This window comes from Penicillium oxalicum, chromosome IV (assembly GCF_001723175.1).
Source record: "Penicillium oxalicum strain HP7-1 chromosome IV, whole genome shotgun sequence".
NCBI classification, from domain to species: Eukaryota; Fungi; Ascomycota; class Eurotiomycetes; order Eurotiales; family Aspergillaceae; genus Penicillium; species Penicillium oxalicum.
In genome coordinates, this window is record NC_064653.1 from 556,588 (window position 1) to 579,652 (window position 23,065).

At 51.9% G+C, this 23,065-nt stretch overlaps 10 protein-coding genes across 10 annotated transcripts; 6 read left to right on the forward strand and 4 right to left on the reverse strand.

The window, feature by feature from the left end:
* Window positions 1–116: 116 nt before the first annotated feature.
* Window positions 117–2,258, forward strand: POX_d04980 (uncharacterized protein; the record flags this gene model as incomplete). Its single annotated transcript, XM_050113834.1, has 1 exon — window positions 117–2,258. One exon carries the CDS (start codon window positions 117–119, stop codon window positions 2,256–2,258), a length of 2,142 nt encoding a protein of 713 aa, XP_049968785.1.
* A 461-nt stretch (window positions 2,259–2,719) lies between these two features.
* Window positions 2,720–4,810, reverse strand: POX_d04981 (uncharacterized protein; the record flags this gene model as incomplete). Its single annotated transcript, XM_050113835.1, has 1 exon — window positions 2,720–4,810. One exon carries the CDS (start codon window positions 4,808–4,810, stop codon window positions 2,720–2,722), a length of 2,091 nt encoding a protein of 696 aa, XP_049968786.1.
* Window positions 4,811–5,029: 219 nt separating this feature from the next.
* POX_d04982 (60S ribosome subunit biogenesis protein NIP7) lies at window positions 5,030–5,927 on the forward strand (the record flags this gene model as incomplete). Its single annotated transcript, XM_050113836.1, has 6 exons — window positions 5,030–5,061; window positions 5,137–5,245; window positions 5,314–5,394; window positions 5,457–5,581; window positions 5,646–5,835; window positions 5,904–5,927. The coding sequence occupies 6 exons, from the start codon at window positions 5,030–5,032 to the stop codon at window positions 5,925–5,927; spliced, it is 561 nt and encodes a 186-aa protein (XP_049968787.1).
* A 717-nt stretch (window positions 5,928–6,644) lies between these two features.
* Window positions 6,645–8,404, forward strand: POX_d04983 (Defective in cullin neddylation protein 1; the record flags this gene model as incomplete). Its single annotated transcript, XM_050113837.1, has 5 exons — window positions 6,645–6,728; window positions 6,897–6,940; window positions 7,391–7,467; window positions 7,559–7,733; window positions 7,975–8,404. The coding sequence occupies 5 exons, from the start codon at window positions 6,645–6,647 to the stop codon at window positions 8,402–8,404; spliced, it is 810 nt and encodes a 269-aa protein (XP_049968788.1).
* A 728-nt stretch (window positions 8,405–9,132) lies between these two features.
* On the reverse strand, window positions 9,133–10,186 carry POX_d04984 (uncharacterized protein; the record flags this gene model as incomplete). Its single annotated transcript, XM_050113838.1, has 4 exons — window positions 9,133–9,189; window positions 9,264–9,530; window positions 9,652–9,927; window positions 10,067–10,186. The coding sequence occupies 4 exons, from the start codon at window positions 10,184–10,186 to the stop codon at window positions 9,133–9,135; spliced, it is 720 nt and encodes a 239-aa protein (XP_049968789.1).
* A 1,380-nt stretch (window positions 10,187–11,566) lies between these two features.
* On the reverse strand, window positions 11,567–11,665 carry POX_d04985 (uncharacterized protein; the record flags this gene model as incomplete). Its single annotated transcript, XM_050113839.1, has 1 exon — window positions 11,567–11,665. One exon carries the CDS (start codon window positions 11,663–11,665, stop codon window positions 11,567–11,569), a length of 99 nt encoding a protein of 32 aa, XP_049968790.1.
* A 1,775-nt stretch (window positions 11,666–13,440) lies between these two features.
* Window positions 13,441–14,658, forward strand: POX_d04986 (uncharacterized protein; the record flags this gene model as incomplete). Its single annotated transcript, XM_050113840.1, has 1 exon — window positions 13,441–14,658. The coding sequence occupies one exon, from the start codon at window positions 13,441–13,443 to the stop codon at window positions 14,656–14,658; it is 1,218 nt and encodes a 405-aa protein (XP_049968791.1).
* Window positions 14,659–15,307: 649 nt separating this feature from the next.
* On the forward strand, window positions 15,308–16,387 carry POX_d04987 (uncharacterized protein; the record flags this gene model as incomplete). Its single annotated transcript, XM_050113841.1, has 2 exons — window positions 15,308–15,471; window positions 15,613–16,387. 2 exons carry the CDS (start codon window positions 15,308–15,310, stop codon window positions 16,385–16,387), a joined length of 939 nt encoding a protein of 312 aa, XP_049968792.1.
* Window positions 16,388–17,786: 1,399 nt separating this feature from the next.
* On the forward strand, window positions 17,787–20,629 carry POX_d04988 (Cell division control protein 48; the record flags this gene model as incomplete). The annotated part of the gene is made up of 6 exons (XM_050113842.1): window positions 17,787–17,836; window positions 17,894–17,921; window positions 17,992–18,047; window positions 18,131–18,380; window positions 18,476–19,967; window positions 20,043–20,629. The coding sequence occupies 6 exons, from the start codon at window positions 17,787–17,789 to the stop codon at window positions 20,627–20,629; spliced, it is 2,463 nt and encodes an 820-aa protein (XP_049968793.1).
* A 758-nt stretch (window positions 20,630–21,387) lies between these two features.
* On the reverse strand, window positions 21,388–22,999 carry POX_d04989 (Citrinin biosynthesis cluster MFS transporter mrr1; the record flags this gene model as incomplete). Its single annotated transcript, XM_050113843.1, has 2 exons — window positions 21,388–21,636; window positions 21,731–22,999. 2 exons carry the CDS (start codon window positions 22,997–22,999, stop codon window positions 21,388–21,390), a joined length of 1,518 nt encoding a protein of 505 aa, XP_049968794.1.
* Window positions 23,000–23,065: the final 66 nt, after the last annotated feature.

Genomic DNA, 23,065 nt, shown 5'->3' on the forward strand with positions numbered 1-23,065 from the left:
CTAACATATAGCTGTGTTATGCTATAGCAGGTCCAGACCCATTAAGCCCAGACGGCAAACCCATGGCACCGCGTGTAGGATCTTGTCTTGATTATGATAAAGAACTGGCCATCCCCATGCCTAAGCCGCCCCAGAGACGCTACCATGGCAATAGTGAGAGTGAAATTCCTCCTAAGTCTCTTCCCTTCTCTCGCTCGCAGAAGCGTTCGATACCAGAGGCTGCCCCGCCGAAGATGCCTGTTGAGAGTGCACCGCCCACGGAGGGAAAGAAACGATCTCGCCTGGACGCGATCAAATCAAAGCTCAGTTTCAAGGATCTTCACAAGGAAGCAGTCAACTGTGACAAGAGAGCTCCTCCACTGCCCCGCCCATCATCTTCCGAAAAGCAGGATGTCGCCAATATCACGGCTTCCGGACCTTCTACCACACCTGCAGTGACTGCGACTACCCGCTTGCAGCACAGCACTGCATCCAGCAGACTCCCAACGCTCTTGCCAGTTACTGGAACCAGAAAGAATGTTGGTAGTAGTGATAAAACGACTGTCGTCGATCCAACCGCACGGCCCAAGTCCAAAATCCCCACGTCTCCCTCAAATCTTGAAGTCTCTGGTCCGGAGAAATCACCGGTCATCAGTAAAATTTCCCCAGCTGACTATCCATCAACCGAAGAATTGCCACCAAAGCTTAGAGATCTCACTGGGGGCTCTGGCAGGGTCAAATATCTTCCAAGATCCTGGGTTGAGAGCTCCCCACCCTCAACCCTTTCGCCAACCCCGGGGCTCATACATCCAGCTTATCTTCCACGCTCTGAGGAGTCATCAGCCCCAAATACGCTGTCGCAAGTAACCCCAGGGATTGAAACATCGCTTGCAAGCCCGAAATCACAAGAGACTGGGGAACTTAGTCCGTATGCTGCTGAGGTCGCCAAAGTGGTCAAAGCCGTTCAGCGGCAGACAGATATGAAGATCAGCAAGCTGAGTATGAACGTCTCAGAGCTATCGACCTGGAAACAAAATCAGCTTGACCACAGAGCTGTGGAAGTTGAAGACATCAAGCGTACAAATGCCGAGCTTATCTCCAGAGTGGCGGTGATCTCGGAGGGAATTCGGAAGTCGAGGCTAAGTGCAGAGCTCGATCTCGCTAAGACAACCCAACGAGTGAAACATCTGGAAGAGAGGCTAGCCATGGCAGACAGAGAGGATATTGAACCACTCAAAAAGACTGTGATGCAGCTTATCGAGAAGACCGATGCCATGAGTGATCGATATCGAGACAGTCCTGCCAATCTTTCTAAGTTCATGGACACTTGCGAGAAGAAGCTCACGAAGATGGAAAACGATATTGCGCAGCTCCAAAAGGAACAAATGAGGCTCTCTTCGCCCCCTACCAAATTCAGTTCTTTCTCGAGCGAACGTAGCGGTCTCAGCTCTGATTCACGTCAGGTTTCGATATCTCGACTGTCCCCACTCCCGCGTTCGATGACTGGTGTTTTGCCATCGCATAAAAATGCGAAGAGTCGTCCGCCCACAAAGAAGACAGGCTCGATCTTTCCTCGCAGCTTATCGTTCAAAGGTCGAAAGGAAGGTTCTCCGCCAATAGCCAGCGCCCCAGGCAGCTTCAGTCAGCCCCGGAGCAGAGCCAGCAGCGCCGAAGAGCCTAAACGCCTCAATCCCCTGGTTTCGGGTCGGCGTGACACTGACAGCATTGGCTCAAGTCATTCTGCAGGCAAGTTCTCCTGGAGAGCGCGATTTTTGCGAGATGAGCAGCGTGATCATAGCGAGCGTACCTACACGTCATCCGTGCCTCTGCCACCAGAAAGCAACACGAGCTTCGATACAGAACACAGTCTTTGGGCGCTTGGGGTCTCATCCACGAGCGAGAGCCAGTCGCAATACACGGAGGTGAGGAATGAATCCTTAACAGAACCATCAAGCCCAATTTATGCTCCAGGTATGGCTTCTCTGCCTAATCTTCCTGACCTACCTGACCTGCCTGACCTGACAGATCTGCCTGATCTGCCTGAAACACCGTATCCCTATGCTGAGCGAACGAGAAGTAATTCTGCGTCTTTCATTCCTAGCCGAGATCCTCCGCCGGTGCCCAATCGCACATACGGAGGGTCGTTTTCTTCCAGTTGGCACCCTACTGACTCCAACTTGCCCGAAACCATTCAACAAATCCCTTCGGCTGACCAATCGACTGAGGATCTACATCAGCGACGGGTTCCCAAAGCGCATGACAACAGGAAACAGGATTAGCATTCGGTTGACAGGAGTCAATGCGATAGCAAGTCTTAGGCGGAGAGCTGCTTGTGCCATTCGCGCTCTTTTTCCTCTTTTGAAAAGGATTCGAAATTTTGATATGTAGGCAACGCCTCTTTGGGATTTTTTCTCATTTTCAATGTCTGGAAGGCAGCAGGCGCAATGCACCTGTGGGGCAGGATTTTTGTGTTCATCACTGCAACGTTGGAGCATACATGTATGACTCGCGGTAATAATAGAATGCTCGTGTCTTACACATGCAGACCTTACGAGTTACTGCCATGTGGAATTTTGCCATAACCAGTGGATAGCAACAACATTGGAGATTGAAAATGGAAGAAGATTTTTATTTTATATGTCCATAGCATATTGGCGGCTCTAAGTAGTGACAGACCGGCTCGGCAGCCGGCCTCGGGATGAAACATCGTCAAATCTATACATAAGCACAATTGTTGTCGCTATTTTACACCAGTTCCGGTCATCATCTTTTCAATGTCAATTACTGATTCCCTCACCTGGGGACAGTAGTGATGGCGCAACAGCTCTCCTTCCCATACCGAGCCCGCATAAACGTTCGTGGCCTCCACGTCCGTAGCGTATGCATTGAAGACACCGTCCCCCTTGCGCTCATCCGAGTGCCATAGCGATGAAATTCGGCGGGCATGATGCTTGGTGACTTGGTTCATCAACGAAAGAGTTGCAATGGCTGATTTCTCGGGAAGTTGGAGAGATGTCGTCATCAGACGCTTGGAAAAAGTAGCCAAACGAACCGGGGGAGGTGTGCCGTGAGCTCGAGACAGTAAGGCTGACTGGAGGCAACGAAGCAGCAGGACCATTGGTGTTTGGAAGTTGACCTTGTTGTTGGCCTTCAGCTGGGCGGCCGCCTGCTCTTCGGCGGAGTTGGGGTCGGGAAGACGGAGTGAAGTATTAGGGTTGTACTCCACGTCCGGATTCATAGACAGAGCGTAGAGTGAGCGGTAAAGATGCTTGATGAAGAAACTTAAATCCAAGTGTAAGGTGCTGGCAGCTTTGCTGGCATCTTGGCCTTCGAGCAGGGCAAAGGCTGTGATTGTGCAAAGAAGGGTCTCACGGCGAGCGTCCCGTTTTGTGGGTTCGGCCTTGTGAAGTTCATCTTCGTTTTCCTCTTCATCCTCCTCATCTTCAGAGACATCTTCGTCGGCTTGATCGAGCTCATCACGCTCAGCGTGGCCAATGAGGTCTTTCATCGCCTCCAAAAGGTCTCCGAAGAAGTCCTGATTAATCAAATGAGCGTATTTGGCGAGACCCTCAAGTACGGGACCCATGAGATTAGGAATTCGCTGCTTCAGAATGCGGAAGTAGACACCAAACACAAGCTTCAGAGTCTCGGCCTGGTTCTTGTCCCTCTCCTCGTGAGAGACCAAGGCATCAGCGACCTTCATGTCTTTCTCGACGATCTTGCGCTCCTTCATGACCTTGCGTTCTCGTTTGGTCCTGAACTCGCGCTTCTGCTTTTGCTTCTTTCCAAATGTCTTTTCATCCTCGGGCTCTTCGCGGTCCACCCTGTCTCGCGATGCCTTCCTTGAAAACTCGCCAAGAAGGCGGAGGTGCAGGAAGGTATTGAGGACGCTCTCATTAATGTTGAACTCCCGTGCCTTCATCATCTTTGAAAGAAGTCGCACTGCCTCCAGAGAGACAACTCCGTCGTTATCCTTGGTGAAAATCTCTTCCATCGTTTCCCGGCACTTGACAAAATCACCGTCCACCTGCTTTCTGGCAAGACGGTTGACGAGAATCTTAACCAGCTCGCTGCGGAAGTTGAAATGGGGAACGGCCTGTAGCAAAGTGCACGCACAGCTGATAGCAAGACTTTTCAAGCCAGGATCGGTGTCCGCATTGGCTCGTCCAGGCTTTGAGAGCGTGGCCAGCTTCTGGACGTAGTTCTTGTACCCAGAAACCAATGACTGCTCGAAATTGCGCAGCTTGCGTACTTCTTTTGAGTGCTTCCCTTGCATATCTTCTTCACTCAGAGGACGAATGCGATATCCTGGAATGACATCCTTGTAGACTGCAGCCTGCGCAGCCAAAGCCAATTTTCGGACCGTCACAGGGGCGCCCTCCTTGTCCACCATATCGGCCATGGTCTTAAAAAGAGCGATGTTCTCCTCGGGATCTTCGTTGATTGACGTGGCGATACGAGCTAGGTCCTCCTTTGCTTGAAGAATTTGGACCTTCACAGGAATCTTCGGCTTTTTCTCAATTTCCTCCTCCTCTTCACTGTCTTCACCTTCCGATCCGTCCTCCATCTCGTCATCGTCGGTACCCAAGAAACTATCAGTCTCATCTCCGGCTTCCTCAACATCTTCGACTGCGTGAACAACGCCTTCGGAGGTCTTGATAGGCAGTCGAGTGCGCTCGTTGTCTTTTTTGCTCGCCTTGCGCGGGCGACGCTCGTAGTCTTGCTCCGCGTCCCATTCGTCAGCGCCGCTGTACAGCTCAGCATTTCGCGACGCTTTGCCGTCTGCCGGAGGGCTCAAGCGCCTCCGTTTCGCACTCGGTCCGCGAGCCATTTTTACCGTTGAATTGGTGAATTGGTTGTTGTTGAAGATTGAGATGGCTTGCGGGCGGAAGGCGGACCAATCCCAAAATTTCGTGCCAAGCTTTTTATTTGCCGGACATACTCTCACCGCCCATCTTTTTTTCTGATTGAGATTATCGCCGGCTTCCACGAATTTTGAACGTGATTCAGGAATAGCTTTTGTTTCGAGACATTATTCAGAAAACTCAAGATGCGTGAATTGACAGAGGAAGAAGCCAAAGTGTGAGTCAGCGAAGATTTGCCCTCGGTTTCCAGATATGTGCATGAACGACAGAATTGCTAACATAAGTTGCTTAGGCTTTTCTCCAAGCTCGCCAACTACACTGGTCGGTCCTTGAACAATTTGATTGCGCCTCCCGAGGGTGACCAGACCGAGCGTCATGTCTTCCGTCTCCAAGGATCTCGTGTATGTGCACAGAATAAAAATTCGAAAATCCTCCGGCTGCGACGACACATCTAACTATTCCTTCATAGGTTTTCTATCTTCCTCTTCGACTGGCAAACTATGCCACGAGTATTCCCCGCGCCAACCTGCTGTCAGCAGGTACCATCATTGTGAGTGGAACAAAGTCTTCTGAATGGGGCTTAGAAGACGAGCAGTTACTCATATGACACAGGGCAAATTCACGAAGACAATGAAGTTCAGACTCCACATCACCGCGCTCTCCATCATTGCCCCTCACAGTCGTTACAAGGTCTGGATCAAGGCAAATGGAGAGATGCCCTTCTTGTACGGTGGAAAGTGAGTTACTCGACCGATTCTTGCATGCGATCCTACGCACGTGCTAATGTTGAATCAATGGTAGTGTACTCAAAGCTCATGCCGCTCGCTGGAGTGAGGACTGCCCTGAGCACAGCGGAGTTATCGTTTACAGTATGAATGACGAGCCCCTCGGCTTCGGTGTCACTGCGCGGTCTACCGCTGAGGCCAAGAAGCTCGAACCCACCGGTATCGTGGTCTTCCGTCAGGCCGATGCGGGCGAGTACCTGAGAGAGGTGAGAGCTGCTTTGATTTCCCATGCAGTTATCTTGATCTGTTCGAAACAGCTGCTAACAACCAACAGGAGGATTCCCTGTTCACTGCTTAAACTGGACCGTTCAACGAATCGAATCTTGCATGTTTACCCCGGCATACTTGATCTTGGAAATCTGGACTTGGAGTTATTGGAGTCATTATTCTTCTGTGAAAAGTATCTTACCTGCCTCAAATTGGAGGACTATACCTTGGCTCCGTTAGAACATATCATGAATATTATTTTACATCCCCCACCGTTCTCCCAGTATCCGAGCTCATGTTCTCCCTACCGGAGCTGCTGCCTTTACCTTGGCTTGCTTGCTTCCCCTCGTCAATATGAGAGAACATGGGGACTCTTACCATCAACGATCAGATATATTGAATCTTCTTACTGGGCTCAGCCTGACTTGTAAATAATCATAGTGTCTCATGGACCACTTGAAGGGCCTGAGTAGAGATGGAGCTGTCGATTCAGCGCCTCAGGCATCTACGCTGAGTAATCAGAAGAGGTCGGGCGCCCAGGCACCTCAGGCTGCTGCCCGGCGGGCCAGGCATAAATCTAATCGCGATAAGCTCGTACATCAGGCTGGCTGCCGTCATTATCATCTCCGATCTACCCTTTTGAAGCGGTCTTCACACTTGCATATCAAAGCTTGTGCCGTCGTTCCAGCTTTTTGCGGCGCGCTAGAATCCACATATATCCACTCACCTCTTATCCTGTGTATCCAGCCTCCGAATTCACCCCAATTCTGGAGAGCGGGGCTCATATTTCTATCGCAATTCCCCCACCATGGCACCGGCCACAGCTTCACAGAAGCAGAGCATCGCTCAGTTCGTAGCTCTGACGGACTGCACCGATGCAGCTGCATCCAAGGTATGTCTATTTTCTGGGCTCTTATTTATATTCGTCTCATCATGTACATGGTTGTAAAGTTTCTTTTTTCATTTGAGACCGGTACCTTGTGAGGCCTTCACTTGTTATCTCTGCAGTCTGCACCATTTGTCTCGTATGAACTCTTGACTGATTGACCTGGAACGGTAGTTTTTGAGATCCGCGCAGTGGAACATTGACCGTGCAGTGGATAAGTGAGCATCTATCTTTTCTTCTATTTCTCTCTGCATATCTATCTGGATAGTACACACGAGCATGCTAGGGTGCAGGATGTCGAGAGGGGATTGTCGTCGAGGGTACGGCGTTAGATCTTCTCTGATCTATACATCGCTTACTGGACACATTGTACTCTGATCGCCTCGTGAGCGCATTCGGTCATTTGATGGTTGTGGTTTTCATGTGCTCAGGCAGCTTGATTGCCCCCCTCTCAGCGACAACCCTTAGAAGGCGGGCCTTTTTCCCCTTGACGTGACTTCTCCCTCGACTGAACCTCTTTCGTTCCCTTTCCCCTTGTTCCAAACACTGCACGTCATTACTCTCAATGCTGTGACCAAGTTCAAGTGCTCAAGATTTTTTCATTCTGTTTTGTCCCTCTTCGTGGCCATGGATCCCTGGTCTTTGACTGACAAATTCAACTTTATCAGTTACTTCACCAGCCGCTGGAATACTGGCGATGATAAAATCACCGCGGCATTGAACAAAATCTTTGACAAGTACCGAGGTACAGTTCAACCCTAACGTCACCATCAACACCATCTTCCTCCTCCAGTCCAAATGTAACATGCACTGACATTAGCCCAACAACAATGAAGATGATACACAGAAAGAGGCCGCTGTCATCAGCATCGAAGGAGCCATGCAATTCCTGAGTGACATCAATGTCCAACTAGACGAGGTCACCTGCCTGGGCATCATGGAGCTTTGCAAATGCCCGACGATGGGCGAGTTTCCACAAGAAGGCTTCGTGACTGGCTGGAAGGAGGCAAAGTAAGTCATGCATCCATCTTTCAGAAATTCTCTCCTCAGCTCTACTGCACGTCACATCCCCGTGACATCGACCTCACCACTCATCCAACGGACCGTTTCCTCCCCTACCAACCTCCTTCGCAGCCACCTATATGGCCAGATGAACTCCTAAATCCACCATTCCAACCTCAAAATCAACTTTTAAAAAAAAAAATAACACCCCAACCCCCTCCTGCTAACCGACTCCATTCGCGCTTCCCAGATGCGACACCATCCCCAAAATGGCCGAGCATGCCAACCAACTCCGGGCCACAATTCCCACAGACAAGGACCTCTTCCGTCGCGTGTACTGCCACACATTCCCCATCTCCCGCATGGCAGGTCAGCGCAATCTCCCCTACGACCTAGCCGCCGAGCAGTGGCGTCTGCTCTTCACCGCGGACCGAGGCGGCATCCCCTGGAGCACCGAGACTACTCCCTGGCTGGAGTGGTGGTTGGAGTTCCTGGAGGAGCGTGGCAAAAAGGCCGTCAGCAAGGACTTGTGGCAGCAGCTTGAGCTGTTCATGCGCAAGACTAGAGAGGACGAGTCTTTTGGCTGGTGGAGTGCGGACGCCGCCTGGCCCGGTACTCTCGACGACTTTGTGGGCTGGGTGCAGGAGAAGCGTGCTCAGGGGAATGCCATGGAGCATTGAGGTGATGACTTTTGGCTCTCGTGCACAGAGTTGTCTGGAGACACATCCCCACGGGAGACACGGCGGGCGAGAAAGATCATACGGTGAAATTGAAGAGGTCGAGGGTGAAAGATGCCGATAGGCTGTCATTTTCATCAATTTTACGATCTTGAGGGGGAGGAACGAGAAGTCACCGAGCCGATGGGCCTGGGTTCCCAATTATTACTGCAATGAATATATTTGTACTTTTATTTTCAAGGGCTCACACCACGGTGCTGCCTGAGAAAGGCCCCGTCCAACAGGAAGAACATCATTCTAGAGTAGATGATTTCCAGAAAGAAAGTAAGGTCAATGAACAAGTCTTGTATTTGCAGAGATCCATGTATTTAAGGGGCATTTGTCATAACATTGAGAGATTAGCGTCGCAGGGAGTGACATCTTCGGCACACTGCGATAGATCAGATACGACAGTGTGTACACAGGTGCATCGAGGCGTGTCGAGATCAGATGTCGAATGGTCGAGGGCAGAGGAAGGGATTGAAAGGGAGGCGAGATCATGGGGAAAGGTGAGATCCGCGACAAGTACAGAAAGTGGACCGTATCGAGTACTGCGAGACACAGAGTGGTATCCGCTCACGTGGTGTCGAGCAAATCACAAATCAGAGGGCATGCGTCGGAGATCTGAGATTCTTTTCCGCTTGTCGTGTGGGATCTGGTAATGTCGACCGTATTTGGCAAGTGTAGCCCATTTAAGGGTAGTCACGCTTCTCATAATCGCTGCCAGGGCCACGACGCTGGTCGTAACGCTACACGGGACGGTTAGCATCCTCTATTCTCTTTGACAGGAGGCGGTTTGCTCCCTTTCCCTGGACAGACATACCTTGCGCAAAGCTTCGAGGCGCTTCTTCTTGGTGTGGGTGTTGACATAGGTTCCAATGATGAAGCCGATGATGTTGAAGAATGGCACCCAGGTGTGCTCCGGCAGGAACTTCTGGGCAAAGGCCAAAGCCAGCGGGGAGGTCACCCAGCTGACCTTCATGACGGGCATAAAGCCGGCCTTGACGGTAGCGCGCACCTGGTGGAAGGTACGTGCGCCAGCAATGATGGCCATGGAAGTCAAGTAGACACTGTTCTGAATCGGGGAGACCTGCGGGGAAGAAGAAAAACAAGGGTGAGACCGGGGTTTGGGTCGAGCAGATCTCGATAGTGTTCTATCGCGTGGAATAATCATACGTCAAAGGGGAAGGAGTGCATCGGGTAGTACATACGATCAGGTTGCTGACGAGGATCTGGAGAATCTTGGCCTTGAGACTAGTGCGGCCCGCAAAGATCTTCTGGAGGATACCAATGAGGACGTGACCCAGGGGCGCGGCGATGAACATGCCGTACAGGGACATCTTGGGGATGCGCGAGCTGAAGTAGTGGCCGTGCTTGCCGACATCGTGGGCGAGCCACGAGGCCAGCAGCTCCTGCAGGCCGGAGAGCACACCGGAAGTCAACATCTTGGTGCGCAGCGGGTTGTGCTGAAGCTGCTTGAGGTACACCTGTCGTCATTATTCCACACCGTTAGTCAGAAGATAATTTTTTTGTCTTTGTGTCTTCTGGGGATGTTTCTATCAATCGCAAGCCGGTGGTGGCATCTCCGCCTGTCGTCGTGTATAGCTCGGATCAGGATGTTCGTACCTGAAGATAGCCGGTTTGGGTCTTCCCGCCAGTCAATCGCTCACCGACGCGATGCGCCAGGTCCTCGGACTTGCCGCCCGTGACCGTGCGAATGGTCTCTTCTTGGAACTTGACCGACATGATGGATACACGAGGTTGTCGGGCTGCGAAATTGTGGGCAAGACGGGTCGCGGTGGAGAGCTGAGCGGTGATCGGGGGTGGGGGCGCACTCTGGAATGACGAGAGGTCAATTGGAAGGCGACCGGTGAGGGCAAGTGAGAATGAGAGCGCGAAAGCTGCGCAGGCGAAGCGTCGAAAGAAAAAAGACGGTTGCGGGGAGAGGGTGGAGTAGTTTTGGGGGGAAGAGGATTCCCACGATGGATGGGGGTGAACGGGATGGTTAAGTATGGGATGGGCGGGAAATTAGGAAGTTTGGCAGATTTGGGGGGGGAAGGTGGAGTGTTTGTTTATGGTGTGGAGAGCTCGGCGACGGGAGAGCTCGAGAGAAATCTGGGAGACGAAATAGAGACTCGGAGTTGGTCAACCCGTCTGTAAGTTACCGCTGTTGAACGTGCGGTACCACCAGAGTCTGTACTTTGTGGACGGCACTTGCGGCTGGGCAGCTGTGGGCTGACCAGAGTGTGTTAGAGAGAGAGATCAGTCTCGAGTTTGGCCTGCTCGTTGTTGGGAGAAGGTTCCACGGTTGATGGTTCGGTTCAATGGTGGAAGTATGTACTTTGGAATAATCATACCTATAGGATTGTTCTTGGTATTTAATCTTGCACATCAATATCTGCTAGGTAGTAGACATGACCAAGTGCTGCCACAGATTGCTACTAGTTCTTATCCATCGCTCGTTATCGTGATTGATGGACCATACTGTGCCTGAAGTCAAGGCCTCAAACTACATGAGCTGGAGGAGCAATACAGTATTACCGAATCATCAAGCTAAACCGATTACGGCACCAGCGGGAGGAGCAACAACCGAGGCCTCTCGAATGCTTTGCCGATAACCACATCAAGCTGAGCCAACTACTGTACGGAGATACAGCCGACATTCTATGATTGTGAGTATTTTATGATGTTCTCTCAAGAATTTGTAAGATAAAACCCGAGTTGCAACAGACACATGATTCATCATATCATTGCATATTGTTCAAATGAGGGAAGCAAAAGTACTGTACTCGGTACGGTGCAGCATAAGCTACAGTACAATGATACAATAAGCAGCAGTCTCCCCCCAGTCGGCAAACGGAGATGGCCCTCTCCACAGTTGCCCCCCGTCTCCACCACAGTACCTGGACTCACTGCCCTTGGTCTATGCTAAGGCAGGTACTGGCGGTGTTTCAACTGCGATTGCGACTATAGCTTCACTATTCAGCTATTTCTCGGCATTGATACTAGACTCTTTCCAGGCTTTTCAGGTTCAGGATTTAAAATTGTATGTGCTCTGGATCTTACCTAGGATATTCAAGTGACAGTCATCTTAATTTCCCGTATGCGATTATGCAATGACTGCGATCAATACTGAACGGTCACTGATCTGGAAATTACACTCTCCTTGGCCGGGTGATCCGATCCACTCGACTCATCGGAACCCTCCGACTCCCGGACACCCATCGGGCAACTTGGCCGCCGCTAGATCACGACGGAAAAAGCATGCACGATTGAATTCGACGGCTCATCTTTCTATCTGAGGGCCCACATCTCGACCTTTGTGCAATCTGTGTGAAGATGAAAATGCCCCTAGAATTGAGTGCTGTAAGGCTCTTTGTTCATGTCATGGTAAATGATGGAGGTGAGCACGGGAAATTCAATCCTGTAGCACAAAGTAATCCCCCCCCCGGCTATTAACTCTGATAGAGTCTTCATGAAGGCATTTTTGCATTAGTGCTATGTATTATGACACTAATCTATAGGTAGCACTTAGTATCTCTAAGCTCGGTCATCACTTAATATCCTTGCAGAGGGGGTAATGTCGAGAAGCAATTTGCTATATATCTTCTGACCCTTATGGGCTACTCTTGTCTGTTAGGTAACAAAAAAATCTTAGAAAGAGGGTTAGCGAAAAAGTAGACATATGTACTGTTCATCAGACAGCATATCAGATTCAATCAGAATAAATGTCCAGTCTGGATTGGCGGACAACAGGCCCTCCCATCTCATCGAGGTGCCGGAAGTATATGGAAATCGTGCCATTCTAAAGGGTGGGGGCTGAGCCAACCGGCAAATAAGGTTGCTTAACCAGTAGAGTGCCTACCACTGTATCAGAATGGAAGGCTTGGTAGATGTAGTGCTGCGGAAAGTGAGATGTTAAGAGCGAACATGGGCATGGTTCATTTTCTTGATTCTCAGATCAATTATGTACATGGCTAATGGCCAAATGTTCCGCAACTAGGTTTCACTTATGGTTCTCCTGTGTGTCGTGTGCACATCAGCGTCCGTCCTTCTCGGTATTATGTCTGTCTCAAATTTGGCATCCTGCCTTATGCCTATGGAGGCGCCTCCGCCACTGGACAAGTATATTGACACAGGGCATTCATGTGCATCATTCATCAGTTCTCTCTCTACCTAAGATTGAACCCTAGAAGCAGCAGATAGCGCTAATCAAGGTCAAGTATATTCCTTGGAGGCAGAATTTGTACATTCACTCACTCTATAGACTACTGTGACAGTATGGTCAAATTAAAAAACACGTCAATCTGGATCAAGAGAAGACATTCAAGGGTGAATCAACGCATATTGTGGATTCAATCTCTCTTGGTAGATCCATGGCCTCTCTGGCATTCATTCGGGGACTCCGCCGCTACTGGTCAACGGTGCGCAGATACATTTTGACCGTCCCTACTTGGCAGCCCGGAAGGTATCAACTTAAGATCTGGATCTTGGTCATGGGAAGAGGAGCTAGGTGGATTGATTTGGACCAGAGCAGTAGTGCCCACAGCGGCCGCACTTGATATCAGGTATGGTCGAGATCGCTAACTTAGTCGGATCCCAGTCAAGTAACGCTGCAAGAGCTTTCTCAAGTGAGGAGCACCTATGCACTTGATTGCCCGTGTAGCGTCAGAAGTGCTATTGCGATTGTTTCTTCTTCCTTCCGTTAGATTCAAGTCCTCCCTCGCCTGACTCGCCATCTCTCACTCTTCCTTTCACGTCATTTGGCGATTACAAAAGGAATCATCTCACGTCACCTCTTTCGATCCGATAAAGCGCGTTTCGCGTCACCTCATCTGCTCTGGAAAAGTAGTTGTCACCTCACTTTGTCCGGATAATTCTCTTCAAACCATACACCACCAACCTGCCAAATTCCTTCAATTTTCAAAGGTACAGGCTGGTTCTTCTTGTTGTCAGTTGATTCGGCTCCGCCCAAAGAGATTTCCACCGGAAGTTGAACGATGGATCCTGAACAGCAAGAACCGTCAGCTTCTCAAGGCCAGCTACCCAATGGCCATTTCTCCTCGGCCCCAGTCAACATCCAGGAGCTTTTCGAGCGGATCATGGGGAGCATCGGGGAGCAAGACTCTGCCCAGCTCACTGCTAGTAGCGACAATTCCACCAACTCGTCGATCTCGACTCTGGTTGTCGCTAGCCCACCGTTCATGCAGGAGATGCGCTACACTCCCCGTGCAGGCCTGTGGTGTGGGCATGAGACGGTCTTGCGCAGTTGGAATATCGCCGGATCCTCCCATTGCCAGTTTTGTGGCCGTTCCGAGCGCTGGTTGTGGACTTGTACAGCAGACACGCCAGATCACTCCCCTTATGAGCAAAGTCCGGAGCCCGTTTCCCCTGACAGGAGCATTCTCGCGCCACGCATCCAGCAGGCCATTCTCCAGGGCGAGTACACTGAGGCCCAAGTCGAGATCATGGTCGGCCAGAAGCTCAAGGTGCTGGAGGAAGCTGCTGCTGCTCGACAACTTGCCAGCGAGAATGTGTCTAGTGGCCGAGACATCCTCGTGGACAACGCCCTTTCTTCGGAGGGGACTCACCCCGAAACGGCCCCGCCGATGCAAGCTGCAGTTGCACAGCAGTCAAGCACCCATAATGACATCGGCCACGCGGTAGACGTGATCGCCAGCTCTAGTCCTCCCGATGGCCAGGCCTCCCTGAAAGCCTGCCGGCTGCTGGCCTGTGCCAACTGCAAGCCTCGGTTGCTGGAGCAATCATGGGGCCATATCGATGCTGTGGTCGGCGAGCCCTACGTCACCCCGCCTCAGATTCCGGAATATCAGGACCGTCCAATATCTGATGCCACCGCTCTGCGGCAAATGCACGAGCATTGCCCCGAGTGGGAATGGAGCCCTGACTTTGAGGAGTGGTGGTCGACAGCTCGGGTCATCCGAGGGTTTGACCTTCTGCCCCTACTTCTCACTGCCGAGTTGCTGGCAGCTGGCCAGAATGAATTCATCCGGCTGGTCGGTCACTTGGTGATCGGCCAGCGGGTGACCTTTGAAGAGATGCGCCAGAGTATCTGGGAGACGAGTCCCCTGGTGTATCAGTTCATCTCGCCCTTTCTTCAGGTGGGTGACTTCTCTGACACCTCGCATCAAGAGGACTGGGCAATGGCGGGCATCGAGATGACGGAAGCGGTGGAAGAATCAGAGGGTGAGGTCTGATCTGTAGTGACTTCTTCCCTCTGGAAAGGGTTGGGTTCAAGGCGGTCTGGTCATGGTCATAGGCCATGTATTCTTGTGTCACCTGCAGCATGGCAGATCCAACCCTCATACTTGACCGTCGAGGTACTGTACATGGGTCAATTTTGTGAGATGTTCTTGTTTGAATAAGAGATACTCTTCAGGGTTTGCCCAAAGGGCATGTTTTCATCATTTTTTTTCTTGATGTACAGTATGCATGTGTGTCTCATTACCTTAATGTGAAGGCTCTTTGGTGAACGGCCGGCTTCAGACATATCATCCGTCAGCCACGAGACAATCGTCTCCTGTACATGTCCTTTCACGCAGTAGAGGGCTCCTCCTATCGTCCTGACGTCGCTGCTACCCACCACAGACTGCAGACGAAAGTGGAGTCGAGCAGACCGCCTGGACAAATCACACCTGCACTCACACTCTCCCCGTGATCGTGTAGGCCGTCGGTCGGAGCCTCGGAGCCTCGGTCCTTTTCCGCACGAGTCCAGAGATAGTCTTGGAGACGGTAGTCTCTCATTTATCATTTATTTTGGTCGCCGAGATTTGGTCGTCATTGAACTTTGTGTGAAGCCTGACTCCTGCTTGCTGCCAGCTCTCCCCTCTCGACTTCCCATCGAACATGGCAGACCATGAACCTCCAGCCGATAGCTCTAAAAGAGCGGCGGAACACATTCAGCATGTGGGGAATCCTCAGAGCTCAATAGCCGCGGGGAAAGCGGTCGCCCAACAGCAGCTGGTGGCTGCGTTGACGACGACGGATAGAACCATCCGCCGGTTGAATACGTGAGTTTAGTCCCCGTGAGACCATATATCTGGTTTGTGCATGCAGCAAGATTGCGATGATATGATATTCGCTTCCTTGGTGTGACCGTGCAGACATCGTTGCTCGAGATATTGCCTGCTAAAACCCTTGTCTCTCCCTAGTCTCCTGTCAACAGCCAGTGGACAAGAACGAGTCCTGGCAACGACAAATTACGTTGCATCAATCCTTCACCAAGTATGCAAATCAAAATCATGGAACGCCCTCCAGTCCCGACTCCTCATCCTTGGGCGATTTCAGCCTCGCCCTACGCTCCCGACTGACAAGGCACCTGCGGCTGCTGCGAGATGGGCAGCTCTTTCCTCACTCGCGTCCGAGACACGCTACAACCTCCGGCTATTTGGCTTACTGCCTCTGTGGATTTGGGGCGCACAAACTCTCAAAAATCCACCCGCCGACCCGATTTTACGTGTCTTGACAATGCTTCAGGTGGTCTCGAATGTCATTTACCAACTTCTGGAAAATGTGGCCTACCTCTCCTCGAAGGGGGTTTTACCCAAACGCTTCATTGAGAAATATGGTGGCATCAACAAGTGGTATATCTGGAGTACCCGAGGCTGGTTCGGTCACATTTTCTTCCAGTTCTTTGTATTATGGCGGCAGCATGCTCTCCGCAAGGAACGTTTGGCGGCTCAGCGCAAAGCTGCCACCGACATTGAGGCCAAGGCGGAGGTCGATACACAGGCGCAAGAATCTCTCCGGTTAGAGATTCGTGCATGGCGCAAGAGTCTGGTCAACAATACAGTGTGGGCCCCACTGTGCTTACACTGGTGCTTGGAGCAGGGCATTGGAATCCCAGAGAGTCTGACTGGAGTGATCAGTTTCATGGCCGGGGCGTGGGCCCTCCATGACGATTGGGCTGCGACTGCAAAGGTATAGAACAGTTTTTGTCTGGCACTGTGACTCTTTGTTTCCTTTGTCGCTCACTTCCAAGTTGTATATATGTATCGTTGTGTAACTAGAATAGAAATGCGAATACCCCCGGCACATGAAAAAATGCAGAGGGAAACCAACATCGGTGACGGAAGGGACTTCTTCTAGGTACCTACTCATCCAGTTGTGCCTTTGAATTCCCGTCTGAGTACATTGAATAGAGATATATGGAGGTTTTGTCATCTGAGAAGCATTTCCCAATTGCCAAGGACTATCATTTCCCCGGTAGCTGTCTCTTCGTAACCCGCCATGGCTAAATAATACCCGTCTTCAAGCGGCGCGGTGTCATTCTTCTAACCAGCCGTCATACTAGAACCAACGATTTCATCCCAGCTCCGCTACTAGATCGACTGGCTAGAGAGGCTGTGGAAGACAGCTGGACTAGGTAGGATAATGATGAATGACCATGAAACACAAGAAAAATTCATAAAATGGAAATGTGCCTAAACGCAGTGGAGAACAACATGCAGCCTCGACGTGGAAATTACGCTTTTCATTTGTCTGAGGTGCCTTCACACAACTTAAAAGAGCTTGGCAGCTAAAGATGGTGGATGTCTGCTGTAGCGGAGTCCTGGTGCCCAAGCACACAGCGCTAATTAATATACAGGCAATACGATGCTTTGTAGCGAGAAACACCGATGTTCTGCCATTGAGGATCGGGTGGATTTTATGTTCTGACTCGACCCGGGAAAGCCAACATACGTAGGTTAGATAGGCGGGTATACAGCTATGTCGTCTTTAATTGTGTGTGCCCTTTGGAGCTGTCACAGGTCTGAGGAATCTAACGGTAGCGCCCGAGCAAAGTGAGCTTGGCTTACTAGAGAGACAGCAATGACCCATTTCCGCATCGCATCAGTCTCATTTTCTAGGCCAGCCTATAAAAAGTCATACGTATCTTCATTTCGGCACGATAGCTGTTGAGATCATCACCCTTGAAGATCACGCGCTAGACCTACTTCAGCCTCTGCTTCCACGAAAATCCAGGCACCTGGACGCCCGTGCACTCAGGCATCAGCCCGATCGACCAAATTCCATTAGATTCGCCGGTAGGAGGTTTGCTTTGCTGACATAACCGATCGAGCTTAGGTCATCACATATCGTCACTCACTGTCCCCGTTCCTCCGGGGACCTGGGAAGCTCAACACCCCATCTTCCGCCTCGCTTTCACCGTCAGATCCCCTCATTGATCTGTCGGACGTCTCCTTCTCCATCTCCCCTATCCTCTCTTGGTAGAGACACATCATCCTCCATCTATCCGAGCTGATCTGTTCGGTTGTGGACACTTAATTCTCTACTCTCTCACAAGCTCGATCTCCATCCACGTCACATCCTTGGACTCTTCATCATGTCTGCGGAGCCTGAACACACTCATGAGAAGAAGAGGGTCCATCTCCAGTACGAATCTCATTCATCGTCCCATGGCTGGCGTAATACTAACTCTGATACCCATAGGGACGCCTCGGGTGCTGAGAAGAAAGATGTACGTTCGAACTTCACCTAACAGTGACCCAACACCTCCCGGTGGCAAGCCTCTGACTAGCTTTCAACAGGAGCTCGATACCTCAACTGCGATTCTCAAGAAGAAGAAGAAGCCCAACTCATTGATGTAAGGATGCCTCTGGCTACGCGGAGGGCTACCCTCCCTCCGTCCCCAGGTAAAGATAACAAGCTCACTGTGTGCCCTTCTAGTGTGACCGACGCCGTTAACGATGACAACTCCGTGATTGCTCTCTCTAACAACACCATGGAAACCCTCCAACTCTTCCGTGGCGACACAGTTCTTGTCAAGGGCAAGAAGCGCAAGGACACTGTGCTGATTGTGCTGGCTGATGATGATCTCGATGATGGAAGTGCTCGCATCAACCGAGTGGTGCGACACAACCTGCGAGTGAAGCACGGCGACATTATCACAGTCCACCCTTGCCCCGATATCAAATATGTGCGTTTAATTTGCCCGGCAGACCACCATGACCATTTGGTGGACTTGAAATGCTGTGATCAGTAGATACTAACGCCTTCTCTTTGAAACACTAGGCTAAGCGCATCGCGGTCCTTCCCATCGCTGATACCATCGAGGGTCTGACCGGCTCTCTTTTCGATGTTTACCTTGCACCATACTTCCGTGAGGCCTACCGACCTCTGCGCATTGGCGACACATTCACCGTTCGAGGAGGTATGCGACAGGTAGAGTTCAAAGTGGTAGAAGTCGACCCCCCAGAGTACGGCATTGTCGCGCAAGATACGGTGATCCACTGCGAGGGCGAGCCCATTCAGCGTGAGGACGAAGAGGGCAACTTGAACGAGGTCGGTTACGACGACATTGGTGGTTGCAGGAAGCAGATGGCTCAGATCCGTGAACTGGTCGAGCTGCCTCTTCGCCACCCGCAACTGTTCAAGTCCATCGGTATCAAGCCTCCTCGCGGTATCCTGATGTATGGTCCTCCCGGTACGGGTAAGACTCTCATGGCTCGCGCTGTGGCCAACGAGACTGGTGCCTTCTTCTTCCTGATCAACGGACCTGAGATCATGTCCAAGATGGCTGGTGAGTCCGAGTCCAATCTTCGCAAGGCCTTTGAGGAGGCCGAGAAGAACTCTCCCGCCATCATCTTCATCGACGAGATCGACTCCATCGCTCCTAAGCGTGACAAGACCAACGGTGAAGTTGAGCGTCGTGTTGTCTCCCAGCTTTTGACGCTCATGGACGGTATGAAGGCTCGCTCCAACGTTGTTGTCATGGCCGCAACCAACCGTCCCAACTCCATCGATCCCGCTCTGCGTCGCTTCGGCCGTTTCGACCGTGAGGTTGACATCGGTATTCCCGACCCTACTGGCCGTCTCGAGATCATGCAGATTCACACCAAGAACATGAAGTTGGGCGACGACGTTGACTTGGAAACCATTGCCGCCGAGACTCACGGTTACGTCGGTTCTGATTTGGCCTCTTTGTGCTCTGAAGCTGCTATGCAGCAGATCCGTGAGAAGATGGACCTTATTGATCTCGACGAGGACACCATCGATGCTGAGGTTCTGGATTCTTTGGGTGTGACTATGGAGAACTTCCGCTACGCCCTTGGTGTTTCCAATCCCTCCGCGCTCCGCGAGGTGGCCGTCGTGGAGGTTCCCAATGTCCGCTGGGACGACATTGGTGGTCTCGAAGAGGTCAAGCGCGAGCTCATCGAATCCGTGCAGTACCCTGTCGATCACCCCGAGAAGTTCCAGAAGTTTGGCCTTTCACCATCTCGCGGTGTTCTGTTCTACGGTCCTCCTGGTACTGGTAAGACGCTGCTGGCCAAGGCTGTTGCCAACGAGTGCGCCGCCAACTTCATCTCCGTGAAGGGTCCCGAACTTCTGAGCATGTGGTTCGGTGAGTCTGAGAGCAACATTCGTGACATCTTCGACAAGGCGCGTGCTGCTGCTCCTTGTGTTGTCTTCCTCGATGAGTTGGACTCGATTGCCAAGTCTCGTGGTGCTTCCAACGGCGACGCTGGTGGTGCCTCCGACCGTGTTGTCAATCAGCTTTTGACTGGTAAGTATCACAATCTCGTCTGTCCAGATTAGTGGGAAATTCTCCCCCGAGCCTTTACTGACCCTTCTGTCACAGAGATGGACGGTATGACCTCCAAGAAGAACGTGTTCGTCATCGGTGCCACCAACCGTCCCGAGCAGCTTGACGCTGCTTTGGTCCGCCCCGGTCGTCTCGACACTCTCGTCTACGTGCCCCTGCCCGACCAGGCCTCTCGTGAGTCTATCTTGAAGGCCCAGCTGCGCAAGACTCCCGTTGCTCCCGACGTCGACATGGCCTTCATTGCCAGCAAGACTCACGGATTCTCCGGTGCCGATCTTGGCTTCGTGACTCAGCGTGCTGTCAAGCTCGCCATTAAGGAGGCCATCTCTCTCGACATCGAGCGTACCCGCGCCCGTGAGGCTGCCGGTGAGGATGTCACCATGGGCGAGGGTGAAGTTGAGGAGGAGGACCCCGTCCCCGAGTTGACGCGCGCCCACTTCGAAGAGGCCATGAAGACTGCCCGTCGCTCTGTCAGTGACGTTGAGATTCGCCGGTACGAGGCCTTTGCTCAGAGTCTGAAGAACTCTGGTGGCAGCAGCTTCTTCCGCTTCCCGTCTGCTGGTGAGGTGCAGAATAACGACACCTTTGGCGAAGCCGGTAACGATGACAGCCTCTACGACTAAACGGGTTTTTGACATTCTTGGGGACCCAGTTCACGACATCCATATTCCATTTTCTCCTCCACTTAAGCTGTGCTATGCAGAAATCTAGCATTTCCCATTTTCCCTTTGCTGCCTTCTGTAATCTCGTAAATAGATCATCTGTGATTGTGGGTCTCTGGGAAGAAGAGCATTACTCTCGTCATCCAGGCCTTTTGCCTTGTCTGTTCCAGTCGCGCAGCTGCCTTCGAAGCGGCTCCGCATACAGTGCGCGCGGTCAACCCTACATGCAGGAGAATCTACAATCAATAACAAGCTTCACAAAGGCATCCAAATGTGTAGTCTGTAGAATCGATCTACTCCTGACTGGAGCGGTTACCTCCAACCCTCGCTCCACCAGTTATGGAGACCAGTGGTCGATGATCTGGTAATGGCCCCCGCCCCCTTGCTCTTGTCCAAGCCCAGAAAGGAGACTTTCCAAGTAGGATCTGTCCCTTCTCCGTTCAATCAGATCAGAATATACGTTTTGTTTTCGGAAAGCCCAATGAATATAGTCACCAAATCTATTATAAATCTCACGTATTCTCATAAACTCTAGGTCATTGACAGAAAGGAAACGCTGCTAGTACAATGGCAGAAAAGCGATGATGACCCGACACGCCAGAAATGTGCAACCAGGAGAGGCAGCAGTCCCTGAAGGACCGCACCATCCCTCCAAAAACTTTCAAGATGGGGGGGATTCGCCAAAAGGAGGAGAGACCAGTTGAGCGGGATCTAGACTCTTAGAACTTGGGAGTGAACCGACTCATGGCACGAATGCGTGCACCATAGAAGAAGAATAGAATCGGAATGGGAATCATAGCAATGGTGATGAAGCCCAGGACACTCGATGCCCAGTCGACGCCGAGATTGGTGTACATTTGAGTTGCGAAGAGGGGGAAGGCACCCCCGAGCGCGGATCGAATGAGGGTATTCGCTGCGATGGCCGAGTTGGCGAACATCATGTAGACGTCGATGATGTAGTTGAGACCCTGCATGAAGATGACGAGGATGCCCATTCCGATGGGAATACCGGCGATGACTTGCGGAGCCCAGTGGATGTTGGGGTCGGATGTCCATCCGAACCAAAGAGCCGATGGGCCGATGCAACAAGACGGAGGCGACCATCATGGGGACCAGACGTTCCTCGGGCACGACCTTGCCGTGCTTGGCGAGTTTACGGGCGAATCGGGTTTTGGTGGTGTAGATGATGAGGGCGGCACCGAAGAGAACACCGATCATGATGCCGATGAAGGGGAGCGCGGCGACGCCGAGACTGGTCCAGCCGCGGACGAGGTTGAAGGAGATGGGGTAGGCTTCGAAGAAGAGGTAGAGGATGCCGTAGACCAGGGCGAGGTAGATGGTCATGCAGATGAGGATGGGTTCCATGACGAGCATCTGGAGAGGACGGAGGAGGTATTTCTGACCGATCTCGGCGAGACTGGGTTCGTGTTCGTCCAGGAAGGAGTGGAGAGCCCAATTTTTGGTCTCGCGGCGCAGGCGAGCTGCTCGTTGCTGCAGAAGTTTGGGCGCGTAGGTCTCTGGGACGATGAAGAGCGCGAGGAGACCGAAGAAGGAGGAGGTGATCAGGGTGATCCAGGCGGTCCAACGCCAGCCGAGATACGAGTCGGTCAAGAAGCCGCCGATGATGGGACCAAGGACAGGACCCAGGAAGGTGGCCGAGCTGAACATGGCAATGGCAACGGCTCGATCGATGGGATTCCAGAGGTCGGCCATTGCACCGCCGACGACCGCGAGCGGCGAGCAACCAAAGACACCGACGAGGAACCGACAAACCATGATCGTCTGGATGTTCTGGGCCACGGCCACGGGGATCTGGAAGATCGCAAAGACTGCATATCCGGAGAACAGAGGCAGGCGGCGTCCGTAGAGCTCACTCAAAGGAGCCCAGAAGAGAGGACCCAAAGCAAATCCGAAGACGGTCAAACTCGTTCCCAGGGTCATCACCTCGGTCGAGACCCCAAACTCCTTCGCGGTCACCATGGTAGCGGTTGAGAAGACACTGCTGGCAAATGTAATCCACATGGTCATCGTGGACATGGTCACGGTGATCAACCATTTGCGACGCCGAGAGAAGTTCTGCGGATTTCCAGGGTCATCTGGCCCATCCCATTCCACCAGGTTGGGGTCTTTGTCGGCAGGCTTTTCGGAAGACGAGAGTGGTTCTTGTGCACTTTCCACGTCGGTCTCTTTATCATGATCATCTCCTTCGAGAGATGGGTGAGACGTCTCCTTCATGTCGGCAGTCTCGTCAGGCTGGTCCGTTGACTCGCGGCGCTCCATGCTGAGACGGGGAGTCGTGGTTGTGGAGTCGAATGGTTGACGAGCAGGCATCGTTGCGATGCACTAGGGCTATGCTTGTTTCTGCAGCCAAGGTCCACGTAGGATATTGTGCGTATC